Source organism: Oryctolagus cuniculus, chromosome 17 (genome assembly GCF_051225735.1).
Source record: "Oryctolagus cuniculus isolate XC-2025 breed Fujian yellow rabbit chromosome 17, ASM5122573v1, whole genome shotgun sequence".
Lineage (NCBI taxonomy): Eukaryota > Metazoa > Chordata > Mammalia > Lagomorpha > Leporidae > Oryctolagus > Oryctolagus cuniculus.
In genome coordinates this window covers 16082317-16096733 of record NC_142883.1, presented here as the reverse complement: position 1 = coordinate 16096733, position 14417 = coordinate 16082317, and the positions used below count along the sequence as shown (strand labels likewise).

Below are 14417 nucleotides of genomic sequence, written 5' to 3'. Positions count from 1 at the left end.
ACAGTAGAATGAGCTCTTTCCTGCTAGGCTGAAGGGGAAAAAAGGTTGCCTGGCATCATCCAGAGAGAAGTGAAGCCTCCTGATGCTGTTCTAGAGTGAACTCCAGGCTGGCACTGTGGCGTAGCAGGTCAAGCTGGCGCCTGCAGTACTCGCATCCAATATGAGTGCTGGTTCGAGTCCCTGGCTGCACCACTTCCAGTCCAGCTTCCTGCTAATGTGGCTAGGAAAAGCAGTTGAAAATGGCCCACATGCTTGCGCCCCTACACCCACATGGGACCTGGATGAAGCTCCTGGTTCCAGGCTCCTGGCTTCTGGCTTCAGCCTGACCCAGCCCCAGCTACTGCAGCCATTTAGGGAGTGAACCAGTAGATGGAAGATCTCTCCTCTCAACTCTCTGGAACTCCGCCTTTCAAATAAATAAAAAAATCTTTACAAAACAGAAAGAAAGAAAAATCTGACCATAGAATAGTAAGAAGCAATGTCCTGGACCTTTGTCCTCTGAGACAGCAAGAAGAATGGCTGTCTGATCAGCACAGCTAACAGGCAGGTCTGCCACACTTGTGCTGAAGCCTCCTCCACCAAAGCAGTGAGAAACAAATCCTTCCACCTCAGAAGCAGTGCACGGCCAGGCCCTTGCCCCAGCACGGTGAAGTGCACCCTTCTCGCAGCAAGGCATCTCATCTCTGAGTCATTGATGTCCGAAGCATTTGTTTTTTGGTATCTGTGTACTGTGAATTAGAATACCTTATCATACATAGTCTGCTGAATATATGCTTAAAGATTAACAAAGTACCCTGTCACCTATCTCCTAAACCTGTTCATATACACATACAGCATCCCCCCCTCCAAAAAAAAGGACTGGAAAGAAATGCCATCCGTAGTGATTTATGCTGAATAGTAACATTACTGATAGTACTTTCTTCTTTATACTTTCCTATTTTTCTAATTTCTCTATAAGAATTTCTTTCAATTAAAAAAGTTGGGGGCTGGCGCTGTGGCTCACTTGGCTAATCCTCTGCCTGTGGCGCCAGCATCCCATATCGGTGCTGGGTTCTAGTCCTGTTGCTCCTCTTCCAGTCCAGCTCTCTGCTGTGGCCCAGGAAGGCAGTGGAGGATGGCCCAAGTGCTTGGGCCCTGCACCTGCATGGGAGACCAGGAGAAGCACCTGGCTCCTGGCTTCCGATTGGTGTAGCTCTGGCTGTGGTGGCCATTTGGGGGTGAACCAATGGAAGGAAGACCTTTCTCTCTGTCTCTTTCTCACTGTCTGTAACTCTACCTGTCAAATAAACAAATAAAAAGCTTTAAAAAAAAAGTTTTTAAGCCAACACAGACTGATACAGTATAAGCGGCATTATGAACATATGTATTCAAGCTGGTGCCATTTACAGATTTGTCAAGAATCATAGGCTTTCTACATACAACTGAGAGTCTTTGGGAAGAAGGAAACCAAAGACTAAGGGCTGTAAATATGAAATAGTCAAATGGCCTGTGAAAAGTAGATATTCTACAAATAGATATATTATTATTATGTATGTATACTTATATATGCATATATATGTGTACTCTACAAATGTCATAGAAATAGGCACTCAAGTATTATTGAATGAGTATGCAAATTAAATTTAAGATACATTTATCCCATATGTAAATCTTACTTGTTTACTTCTTGTATCCACTTCTGAATTACTTTTTCTTTTTAAGCTATTTTCGAAGAAAATTCCAGGACACTGGCACAGGAATATATTGGAATCCCTATACTATGGGTTATGGAAAAAGGAGACTCAGGCCAGATATATGCACACCTCCAAGCTCAAGCACAGCTGCCTTTGCTAATGCTGCCCGGATGACAATAATGAAAGAGAAGGATTTGTTTAAATTTCTTGAAGAGCTCAAGAGTAAGAACCATTTGCTGTCTCCCCACTGTTCTAAAGGATTTATTCACATATAACCAGTCAGAAGCAAATAGGCCAAGAGCAGGAGCGCAGCCTATGAAGAGTGGCCAGTCCCAGTCACAGATATCATCTGAAAGCAAATGTGCATTGTCGCTCCCTTGCCCGCAAAGGAACGACACTGCTCCCAGCTGATCGGTCTTCAGCAGACTTTTATTTAAACAGGATAGAAAGAAACACTTGAGCAAGGGGAGCTCCGAAAGAAAGGGGAAGCTCCCGTACCATATCACAAACAGCTTATATAGTATATCATTGTTGAAGCGTGTAATGCAAGCTTAGTCCATGCTACAGTCCATGCGGCGGTGCTCCAATTGGGTGCCTGATCACGCACAGTCCATGCGCTCCTTGTCCAACCATAAAGGTGATCACGCGCCTTCATCCAATCAAGCTCCTGGTCACGTAGCAGGTGACTCAGGTGCTAACAACAAGCTTCCACCTGGTGTTTGCTCAGCCTTGGTCAGTGGGAAAAGAAGTACGGGAAGCCCCAAGGCCATAGTTGTTTTGACTCTAGCCTGGGGTTATGAAACGGTCCCGATATCACAGCTCAACAGAAACCATAAACATCCACACAGCAGTAACTAATGCCAATGGTCAGCAAGCCAAGCCTTAGCATGTGGGCCCATGGCTGGCTCATAGGTCCCCACAGTGCATCTTCTCTGAACCCTCCGACACCTGGAGGAAGCCTAAAGCCTGTGGCTGGGTGGGGAGGGGCAAGAGCGCGGAGAAGAGGGGCTGTGGGCCCTGAGGAAAGGAACAGAGAGCAGAGCAGGCTCCATGTTTGTCTTTTAAGTTAGTTTCTTCCAACATTGTTTGTGATACTGTTTTTGTTTTGATCTTTCTAGGATGCAACTCCCCTTCAGATAGCCCATATTCAAAAATACCCATCTTTCCCTTGTTTCCTAACGTGGACGGGGTGGTGATGGGAAAGCCATTCAAAGACATGCAGAAATTAGAAATGCTAAGGAGAAAGGAGCCTCTGAATTTCTTTGAGGACTATTTTTTTCATAAAAGAGACTGGAAAGCACAGGTGAGATTTAGATGACATAACATTAGTTAACTGAAGTACTTAGCAGAACTAATACTATGCTTTTTATGATAAGTATTTTTAGTCATATTTCTAACCAGATTCTATAACCATGACCCTGAATTTAAATCCAGGTGTAACTCTTTCATTTAACTGCAATAGATAGTTAAGTTTACTGAAAAATGCAACAGTAGGTTTGGACTTGGAGATGGAAAACCTAAGGAGAATAACCAGAAAATGTCCTCAGGTCCTCCCTCCCATGTGGACGAGGGTTGGGAGATTCTCAGAATGAAAGACTCCTGAATCCCTTTCGTTTGGACAGAGCGCTATATGGTATTTGTTAGACCTATCATTGGTTTCATTAATTTGAGGGTGAACCAACGGCAAAAGGAAGACCTTTCTCTCTGTCTCTCTCTCTCACTGTCCACTCTGCCTGTCCAAAAAAAAAAAAAAAAAAAAAAAAGTGAGAGTTAAAAATGTAAGAAGGCCGGCGCCACGGCTCACTAGGCTAATCCTCAGCCTTGCGGCGCCGGCACGCTGGGTTCTAGTCCCGGTCAGGGCACTGGATTCTGTCCCGGTTGCCCCTCTTCCAGGCCACCTCTCTGCTGTGGCCAGGGAGTGCAGTGGAGGATGGCCCAAGCTGCACCCCATGGAAGACCAGGATAAGTACCTGGCTCCTGCCATCAGATCAGCGTGGTGCGCTGGCCGCAGCACACCGGCCGCAGCGGCCCTTGGAGGGTGAACCAACGGCAAAGGAAGACCTTTCTCTCTGTCTCTCTCTCTCACTGTCCACTCTGCCTGTCAAAAAAAAAAAAAAAGTAAGAAAATTGGGGCAGGCGTTGTGGTACAGCAGGGTAAGTTTCTGTTTGGGACAATTCGAGTCCCAGCTGCTCCACTTCAGCACCAGCTCCCTGTTAATGCGGCTGAGAAAGCAGCCAAAGATAGCCCTGGTGCTTGGGCACCTGCCACCCACATGGGAAACCTGGATGGCGTTCCAGTCTCCAGGCTTTGGCCTGGCCCAGCCCCAGTTGTAGCCATTTGGGGAGTGAACTAGCAGATGATAGTCTCTCTCTCTCTCTAATTTTGCCTGTCAAATAAATAAAACAAATCTTAAAAAAAAAAGAAGATATAATATTCTGAGCCCTCTATGCACCTGGAAAATTGACAGATAAGGCTATAATTATAATTGCAAGGATTAACTTTAGACTTTTTAAAATCATTATGTATATATTATATTACAAAATATAAGGGACACTGCTAAATGAATAGGCAAATTCACAATCACAATGGAAGAGTTTTATCACGTATCATCAGAAACTGATAAAGCAGACAAAATTAAATAAATGAACATGTAAATCAACTCATCCTATAAAAAACTTAACTGCTAAGGAAAAAGGAACTGGACATACAGCTTGATACAGAATCAGAGTTTGAAAAAGTGGTTTCAGGACTTGAGATACTTGAGCCCATCTGTAGCCACCACAGCTCTTTTTTTTTTTTTTTTTTTTTTGACAGGCAGAGTGGACAGTGAGAGAGAGAGACAGAGAGAAAGGTCTTCCTTTACCTTTACCCCCCAATGGCTGCTGCAGCTGGCGCGCTGCAGCCGGCGTACCACACTGATCCCAAGCCAGGAGCCAGGTGCTTCTCCTGGTCTCCCATGCGGGTGCAGGGACCCAAGCACTTGGGCCATCCTCCACTGTACTCCCGGGCCACAGCAGAGAGCTGGACAGGAAGAAGAGCAACCGGGACAGAATCCAGCGCCCCAGCCGGGACTAGAACCCAGGGTGCCAGCGCCGCAGGCAGAGGATTAGCCTTTGAGCCGCGGCACTGGCCCACAGCCCTTTTTAACTGAATCAGATCTCTGGGCATGTGACTCAGGCCTCAATATTTTTAAAGTTCTAACATGCAGTCAAGTCTGCAAATCACTGCTCAGGGGAAAGAAAAATTGAATGTAGAAGGCACATTCAGGACTGACTGTAGGTTCATTCTTTGAAAATAACCAAGAATTTCAAGACAACAGCAGATCTTCAAACCAAATACAGGGCACTCCTAAGTGCAAGGTGTAATTTTACAGTTCGTGCACTCATGAAGCTGGCCCTATAGAGAGAAAATATCTAGTAATGAGTAAAGAAAGAATAAGGAGGAGACCTTGGCCTTGTAAATCAGGAAAAACTCTCCTATATAAGAACAAAGCAGGAAAAATTAATTAAAGAATGGAGAAAGGAAAGGTGGAAAGAAGGGTTGAGAAAATTCATGTTATCCTAAGTTCCTAGTGTTACACAGCATAGTGGGGAGACTATGGTTCACACTAACCTAGTAGCTGCAAGCCTTCAATCATAAAGTAATGTCAATAGCAGAGAAATGTTGATTACCCTGTTTGAACAGTACACATTACATACATCTATTGAAAGGTCACACTGTAGCTCATAAATATGCATAATTATTGCTAATAAAAAGTCTTGAAAGAAAATTTATATTAGATAGCTTTAAAGGTATAAGGCAGTTTAAGGTCTGGTTTTCCAGCAGCAACTAGGAGCACTGTAATATAATCAACAGCTAATGAAGAAGAGAACTATCAAGCAATACTGAGGGCCTAAGACTAGGTGATACACATTTTCAAAGAAAGCAGTCAGTGTAGTTATGTGATTTCCTTGTGCCTTGTTCAGTAGCCCCAAAACAGGGAAAACACGTGGCTGGTCCCCATGAGAAGACTGACAGTACCAGAGGTTGAGCAGTGTCTGGTGGAAGGCACATTCATCTTCTTTTTGTTTTAATATTTATTTATTTATTTGAAAGAGTTACACAGAAAAAGGAGACACGGGGCAGGGGAGGGGGTCTTCCATCTGCTGGTTCATTCCCCAGTTGGCTGCAACAGCCAGAGCTGTGCCGATCCTAAGCCAGGAGCCAGGAACTTTTTCTGGGTCTCCCACGTGGGTACAGGGGCCCAAGGACTTGAGCCATCTTCCACTGCTCTCCCAGGCCATGGCAGAGAGCTAATTGGAAGTGGGGCAGCGGGACTGGAACCGGCGCCCATATGGGATGCCAGCACTGCAGGTGGCAGCTTTACCCACTGCGCCACAGTGCTGGCCCCTGCACATTCATTCCCAGTGCTTTGTGATGCCTTGGGAAATTGGGGTCAGGATGGAACTGGCCTCTCTCTGCCCTCCCTGTCCATTCTATACATAAACTATGTGGTGGACACTGCTCCTGTGCAGGCTTCATCATTACTAAAAAGAATTGACTCAAGGCCCATGTACACATGGAACCACACTAGGGGCTCTCAAACAGCCAACAAATAGTTTGGCTTTTTTTTTTTTTTTTTTTTTTGCAAGGCAGAGTTAGTGAGAGAGAGAGAGACAGAGAGAAAGGTCTTCCTTCCGTTGGTTCACTCCCCAAATGGCTGCTATGGCCAACGCTGCACCTCTCCGAAGCCAGGAGCCGGGTACTTCCCCCCAGTCTCCCATGCGGGTACAGGGACCCAGGCACTTGGGCCATCCTCCACTGCCTTCCCGGGCCACAGCAGAGAGCTGGACTGGAAGAGGAGCAACCGGGACAGAATCTGGTGCCCCAACTGGGACTAGAACCCGGGGTGCTGGCGCCGCAGGTGGAGGATTAGCCAAGTGAGCCACAGAGCCTGCCAGCAATTATCTTATAAATCCTATACAAATCATTTTAGAATAAAATATTCTTCTGTTTATTATGTCTGTGTTATATAATCCAAACTAAAATTATCACTAACCTTTTCAAAATGTGCACAAAGGCAGCAAACATAAAGCCCATCGACCCTGCCTCCGGCTATACGAGTGACATACTCGCCATTGATCAGACGTTCAAGAGGAAGCAGACGTGGACGGTGGCTGATGCAGCTGCCATTAAGCAGCACGTGAGTATCTGTTGTTGAACGCCTCCCCAGAAAGCACTGACAGAAGTATTTTTCGCTTCAACACCACACCATAAAACTAAGAGAATTTTTACCTGTTCTGTGTCTTTAAAAGGAGGTAAGGTAGCTTCTCATTTTAATCCATTGTAATGACATTTTTTGCTCTTTAATCTGATGGATTCAAATGTGAAGTATGACGATTCATTCCGCTAATCACCTATGCGGCTATACTCAGCATCGTTTCTGGGACATTTGTTCCTCTGGAAAAGCAAACTGATTAAGGCAGTAAACGTACTGTTGCGGTGAGTGGTGTACTCAGGCAACATGAGGAGTGAAAGTATCTTTATTATAGCAGCTACGAAGATAATAATAATAATAATAGCTTAAAGGGGGGGGGCACACTGTCACAGCAGGTCAGGCCTCCACTTGCACTGCCAGCATCCTGTATCGGGGTAGCAGTTCAAGTCCTAGCTGCTCCACTTCCAATCCAGCTTCCTGCTGACGTGCCTGGGAAGGCAGTGGTTGATGGCCCAGTGCTGTATTCCTGCTACTAATATGGGAGACCTGGATGGAGTTCCTGGCTTCGACCTGGCCTTGCCCTGGCTGTTACGGCCGTTTGAGGAGCAAGCCATCAAGTGGAAGTGCTCTCTTCCTCTCTGTCACACTGCCTTTCAAATAAATAAATAAATCCTTTTAAAAACAACATTTTAAGGGTGCTTCCTAACTGCCAGGCACTACAAGTACTCTACAAATGCCTGCAGGTATTGATTCACTTAATTAGCACAGCAACCCTGTCAGGTAAGCACTGTTGTCAACCTTGTCATTTTGCAGATATGCACAAACATGTTAAGTGATTTGCCCAAAGGTACATAGCTTATAATGCATCAAGGATTTGAAGCAAGGACAGCTTGGCTCCAAAATACTCACTTTTAACCACAGCTCTATGCTGCCTATATACTTTTTAATATGTATGTATTTATTTATTTATTTGAAAGTCAGAGTTACATAGAGAAGGAGAGGCAGAGAGAGAGAGAGAGAGAGAGAGAGGTCTTCCATCCGTTGGTTCACTCCCCAAATGGCCGCAATGGCCAGACCTGCGCCGATGCAAAGCCAGGAGCCAAGAGCTTCTTCCAGGTCTCTCATGCAGGTGCAGGAGCCCAAGGACTTGAGCCATCCTCTACTGCTTTCCCAAGCTATAGCAGCGAGCTGGATCAGAAATGAAACAGCTAGGACTTGAACCAGCGCCCATATGGGATGCCCATGCCCCCCCCCTTTAAGCTATTATTATTATTATTATTATCTTCCTAGCTGCTATAATAAATGCTGCAGTGGCTTTACCAGCTACATCACAGCGCCAGCCCCGCCTATATACTTTTGTGCTCTGACTTCTTATTTCTTTAAATTTTACTTATTTATTTATGTATTTATTTAGAAAGGCAAGGAGACAGAGACAGAAGGAGACAGACAAATCTTGCATCTACTGATTTACCCACCAAATGTCCACAACAGCCAGGGCTGTACCAGACCAAAGTTAGAAACCAGGAACTGAATCCAGGTCTCCAGGGTGTGTGTTTGGTCCAGAGGTACAGATGCCACATGGAGGGCCACATATTGGAGTATCTGGGTACAAGTTGCAGCTCCACTTCTGATTCCAGCTCCCTGCTAATATGCATCCTATGGAGGTAGCAGGTGATGGTTCAAGAACTTGGATCCCCCCTACTCCACATGAGGGACTTAGACTGAGTTCTGGACTCCTGGCTTCAGCCTGGCCCAGCCCCAGCTATTGCAAGCATTTGGGGAGTGAACCAACAAATGGAAGATCTCTATCTCTGTCTCTCTGCCTTTCAAATAAATTTTGTTATACCATGTGGGTGGCAGAGACCCACTTACTTAAACCATCACCTGCTGCCTCTCAAGGTCTGCATTAGCAGGAAGCTGGATTCAGAAGCAGAGCCAGGACACTACCTTAGACACTCTGACATGGACTGTGGGCCTTCCAAGTCCATGGCCTCCCACTATGCCAAATGCCAGCCCCTTAGCAATGTTTGTATCTCACGGAGATACACTAGGGTGTATTTATTTTATGCCACTCCCCTTTTGCATTTGACACTAATGATCAAGCTCTCCTTAATACTTCTGCCCCCCTGGCTTTATAATACTGCATTTTTTGGCTTTCATTGTAGCTCTATATCCTTTTCTCTCTCTTGTCTTTCCTGAATGTTTGTCCCTTAAGTATTGATATTTCCTCATTTTCTAGTCTCATCCTACTGCTGTTATCATTTACACTCTTCTACCCATTTGTTCAGTAACTGTTTATCTAGAAGATCTGAAATTATGAGATACCATAAAGAAGAAATGGAGATCATACCCTCAATAAATTTGGAGTGAGGGTGGGAGGCATAGAGAAGGAAATTGGCAGTGGTCAACATGGGGTTAATGGAACCACAAAAGTGCACTACTGTAGCCACAAGAACACAGAGTGAGCTGCCAGGCCTCTGTCTCATCAGGGCATGTAGTCACTCTGCTTCCAGACAGAGCCTCCAACCCTGGGCTACCAGCTTCTATAAGGCAAAGAGGCTTTACAAATCAATAGTCTGTCATCCCTGTAACCCAGTCAGTTGCTGCAGAATATTGGAGTCTCTGCTTCAGGTCAAGGAACAGCAGGACCAGTATTCTTTGAGCTCTCTCAATCTACCTCCTTGTTTCAGCTGCTACTCTTACAGTGATAACTCTCAGGTCCATCCCTGGCCTGGAATTCTTCACTGTACTTCTATCTTACCTCACTGACCACCTGATAAACATTCCCACCTCTACGCTATGTCTCACATCAAGCTCAACATGACCAAAACCAAACTCCTTGTCTCCTGGCACAAACTGGCTCTCCCTTGGGCATTCTATACCATGGTTGTGGATAGCATCTTCTACTCAGTGGCTGAAGCTACAAGGCCAGAAGCCATCCCTTACTTAGGCTTTTTGCCTCATTTCTCAGTCCACCAATCAACAAAGCCAGTCCCTCTCGTTGTCCTAGAGGCATTACCTTCACTCCAGTCCTATTACCACTGCCTCAGTTGAGGTCCTCTTGAGGTCTTGCCTGCCCAACAACTCCTCATTGCTGGACAAGCAGCCTAATCACCGTGGCTAATCCCCACCAAGCACTCTCCACACAGCTGCCAGTGATCTAGCAAAAAGAGTCAACCATTTCACTGTCCAGCTTAGAACTGAACACTTCCCTAAAGGAAAGCAGGGGTTTGCAACTATTTTTCTGCTCCAAACAACTGGGGAACACTATCTACTTCCATCACAAACAGTCTACACTGCAGCATGATTTTCATTGAGCAAAGGGCTGTCCTTGGCCTCACTGAGATCCCTGACTTACTAGAGTAAGTCTTGGCCGGCGCCACGGCTCACTAGGCTAATCCTCCGCCTGTGGCACCGGCACCCCGGGTTCTAGTCCCGGTTGGGGCGCCGGATTCTGTCCCGGTTGTTCCTCTTCCACTCCAGCTCTCTGCTGTGGCCCGGGCAGGCAGTGGAGAATGGCCCAAGTGCTTGGGCCCTGCACCCGCATGGGAGACCAGGAGGAAGCAGCTGGCTCCTGGCTTCGGATGGGCGCAGCGCGCTGACCGCAACGTGCCGGCCGTAGTGGCCACTTGGTGGTGAACCAACGGAAAAGGAAGACCTTTCTCTCTGTCTCTCTCACTGTCTAACTCTGCCTGTCAAAAAAATAAAAATAAATAAAAAAGAGTAAGTCTAGGGACCTGCCTCTCCTCCATGATTGTTGTTTCTCTCCAACTTTAACCTGGACATCTAACAGTGCCAAAGTGCCTGTACCCTCCTACCAAGTCCAGGATGTTTGCTGTCTTTGAGCTTTTGTTTATGCTGTCCCTCTCCCTGGAACACTTTCCCATCACCACTCATTCCCTCAGTTTGACCCAGTCCTTGGTGACCTAATCAGCATTTTCTCTCAGATGGCTCTCCCTGTCCTTGGCTGACGTGGATACCAATTCTATATTCAGATTCTGTCTCCATCACACATTTCTTTCTATTTTACTCTGTAATGTTTGTAATATTCTTATAAAATTTCTTCTCACTATTCGCAACTAAACATTTTGATTGTCTATCAGTTCCTAGCCTCCTCCACAGGCACTGCCCAACCTACAAACTCGGTGACTATCAAGTAGTCTGGGAACATAACTCATGTGATATTTGTAACTGTGGCCTATAAACCAAAGATAGTTTAAGGTAACTACAGTAAACTTCTTTTCTCTCCCTGCAGGTGAAGAGAGCTACTGATAACTATAATTTAGGAATTGCCCTTGAGCATCGAAGAGAAATGCTAAACCTCTGGCGGAAGATCCGAGGGGATTTGATTGGGATAGAGACTAATAATGAGTCCTTTTATGACACCTTCTCTACTTACACATGGTCCTGGAATGTTTGCCAAGAATTGCTTTCTCCTAAGGACTTACGGTTACATGATGCCTACATGAACAGAAGCTCCTTCCACCACTCTGGCTTCTCTTCCTCACCGGATATCAGTGAGCGCGACACAGAGACAGGAAGGAAAAGGAAAAGGAAAAGTTTCAAAGGATTTCGACAATGAAATTTCTACGTTTTCTAAACAGCTCATCGTAAACTACTTTTTCATAGTTATCAAAATTATGCTTTCTTGATTTTGTCTGGTACATTCTTTGCAGCTGGAAATTTTGACATCTTTTGGATTCTGACCAGTAAAATTTAAGTCATAAAATGGTTTCCCTTTTCTAAGTCTCTACTAGCAAATAGGCGCCTAGCAATCAGCTGCAGTCTGCTGCCCCCAGCTGGCTAAAAGCTGCCTGCGCCTCAGCAGGGAGGAAGAGATCTGGCCTTTGAGCTAAGGACTCGGCAAGTCATGAGCACCCGAGGTTTTGGTATCACTGTGAAAGAGACCAGAGACGACAGATGAAAAAGACCTTTCATTTTCATGGAATAGAATCACCAGCACCCCGGGACCCTTCACTAAAGTGGGTGTTCCCAGGTTCCTCAGTCACACACCTGCACACCACCTATTGCTTGGATTACTCTTAAAAATAGATGGTCTCACTCATCACATTTGTTGTTGCATACTTTAACACATTTAATATAGAAGCACACATAACTGGGGTTGACACTGTGGCACAGTGGGTTAAGCCACCACCTACGGCACCAGCATCCAATATGGATGCTGGTTCAAGTCCTGGCTGTTCCACTTCCAATCCAGCTCCCTGCAAATGTCCCAAATGCTTGGTCTCCTGCACCAATGTGAGAGACCTGGATAAAGCTCCTGGCTCCTGGCTTCAGCCTGGCCCAGCCCTGGCCATTGCAGCCATTTGGGGAGTGAACCAGCAGATGGGAGATTCTCTTTCTCTCTCTCTCCCCCCTCACCCCTTGTAATTTGGCCTTTCAAAAAAGAAAGAAATCTCTTTTTTTAAGATTTTATTTTATTGGCTGGCGCCGTGGCTCATTAGGCTAATCCTCCACCTTGCGGCGCCGGCACACCAGGTTCTAGTCCCGGTCGGGGCGCCGGATTCTGTCCCGGTTGCCCCTCTTCCAGGCCAGCTCTCTGCTGTGGCCAGGGAGTGCAGTGGAGGATGGCCCAAGTCCTTGTGCCCTGCACCCCATGGGAGACCAGGAGAAGTACCTGGCTCCTGCCATCGGATCAGCGCGGTGCACCGGCCGCAGCGCACCGGCCGCGGCGGCCATTGGAGGGTGAACCAACGGCAAAGGAAGACCTTTCTCTCTGTCTCTCTCTCTCACTGTCCACTCTGCCTGTCAAAAAAAAATTATTTTATTTTATTTATTTGAAAGAGTTACAGAGAAAGAGACAGAGAGAGAGGTCTTCCATCCGCTGGTTCACTCCCCAGATGACCACAACAGCCAGAGCTGTGCTGATCCAAAGCCAGGAGCCAGGAGCTTCTTCCAGGTCTCCCATGTGGGTGCAGGGGCCCAAGGACTTGGGCCACCTTCTACTGCTATCCCAGGCCATAGCAGAGAGCTGGACAGGAAGAGGAGCAGCCAGGTCTCGAACTGGCGCCCATATGGGCTGCCAGTGCTTCAGGCCAGGGTTTTAACCCACTGCACCACAGCACCAGCCCCAAAAGAAAGAAATCTTTAAAAAGAGAGAAAACTTGTTTTGGTTGAAAAAACTTGAAGTCTATGCATAATTTTTTCTTAATATGCATTTCCAATGAACCTTCTGAAGATCCCTAATATGCATCAATTTCAAAAATTCATGTACCAGTATTTATCTTTAATTATATTTCCATGAACTTTTTGAAGAACTCTCATATATGTTACATAAAATTTACTATTTTAATCGTATTTAAGTATGTATCATCCAGAACATTTTGATTCTTCCCAGCTCCACTCTTAAGAGTTCTTAGAACATTTGTCTGTGGTTCTTTATGGCTGACCACAGACAGATCACTTCTAGACTCAGGAAATCTGAATCTACGAAGTTGTAATCCACATTAACCTATGTTAGGGTAGCAAAAGTGCTTCATCTCCTGTGTCAATACTTATCTAAAAATGTAAGGGGTTAGATCACCTATTTTTAACAGTCTTCCAAGAGACTGGTTTGCAGTTGTGTGACTACGTCCACCCTAACTGGCATACACATACTTTTAAAATCATTATTCTCAAAAAGTATGATCCAGAGAACAGAAATGTTCAATATTGATGAGGACAGATTATGATTTAAAATTATCAAAAAGCAATGAAAATAGTGAGCGATTCCAAAACTATTTACTGAAATACCCTTGAAGTATTTTTGCATTATCTGAATATGTGAGAGTCTAAAAATATTTGCCATTCTTTACAAACTTGCGATGTTAGAGAAAAGAACCTTATAGATAAGTAATCATATTTTCTAATCCAAAATCAAGAATAATGATTTGACAGGAGACTTTTTTAGAATAGCTATGAGTATAATAGGGAATGTAAGAGACATAATTTGGATGCCAAAATATTAGAATTCTTAGAATATTCCTTGTATTTATAGGATGACAAGACAGAATGTTTCTAAGTAGGTCTGTCCAGGAAAATCTAAAATGCACCTTTACATTGTCACACACCATCAGGACAGTTATCAGTGGGCATCTCTCTGCAGAACACAGTATAGCAATTGGTACTCTTCCCTCCTCCCCTCAGTCTTTACTGAGTTGCATACTGTGTGCTGGCCAGTGAACAAACATAGCATGTCGTGCTCTCAGAGCTTAGTATCGGAGCTAATTATATCCATTGACTCAGCAATTCCTCCTCCAGAAATTAACCCTTAAGAAATAATTGTAAATGTACAAAATGGTTGAGTTACAAGGATGTTTATCATGTTAAATTTTTGGTAGTAAGAAACTTGAAATAGCCTAAATGTCTAATAAAGCATGTGACAGCTATATATAAAACAATACTAGGTCATTAAAAATATATAAAGGTATATTTCAAACAAAGAAATAATATTCCCAGGAATAATATTCTATGGTTAAGTTAAAAAGTAGGCAACAACTACCAGGAGGCACCAGGGGACTTTCTTGTATTGTTCTAAAACTTGATT

General features: G+C 44.9%; 1 protein-coding gene across 1 annotated transcript in view; it reads left to right on the top strand.

Moving 5' to 3' along the window:
* EFCAB3 (EF-hand calcium binding domain 3) overlaps positions 1-11537 on the top strand; it is a 60559-nt gene extending 49022 nt beyond the window's left edge. Inside the window, exons 17-20 of the mRNA XM_051825081.3 lie at positions 1702-1895; positions 2792-2976; positions 6734-6856; positions 11127-11537. Coding sequence (XP_051681041.3) covers positions 1702-1895; positions 2792-2976; positions 6734-6856; positions 11127-11453 — 829 coding nt within the window. The 3' untranslated portion in view covers positions 11454-11537. The remainder of the gene's footprint in view (positions 1-1701; positions 1896-2791; positions 2977-6733; positions 6857-11126) is intronic.
* Positions 11538-14417: the final 2880 nt, after the last annotated feature.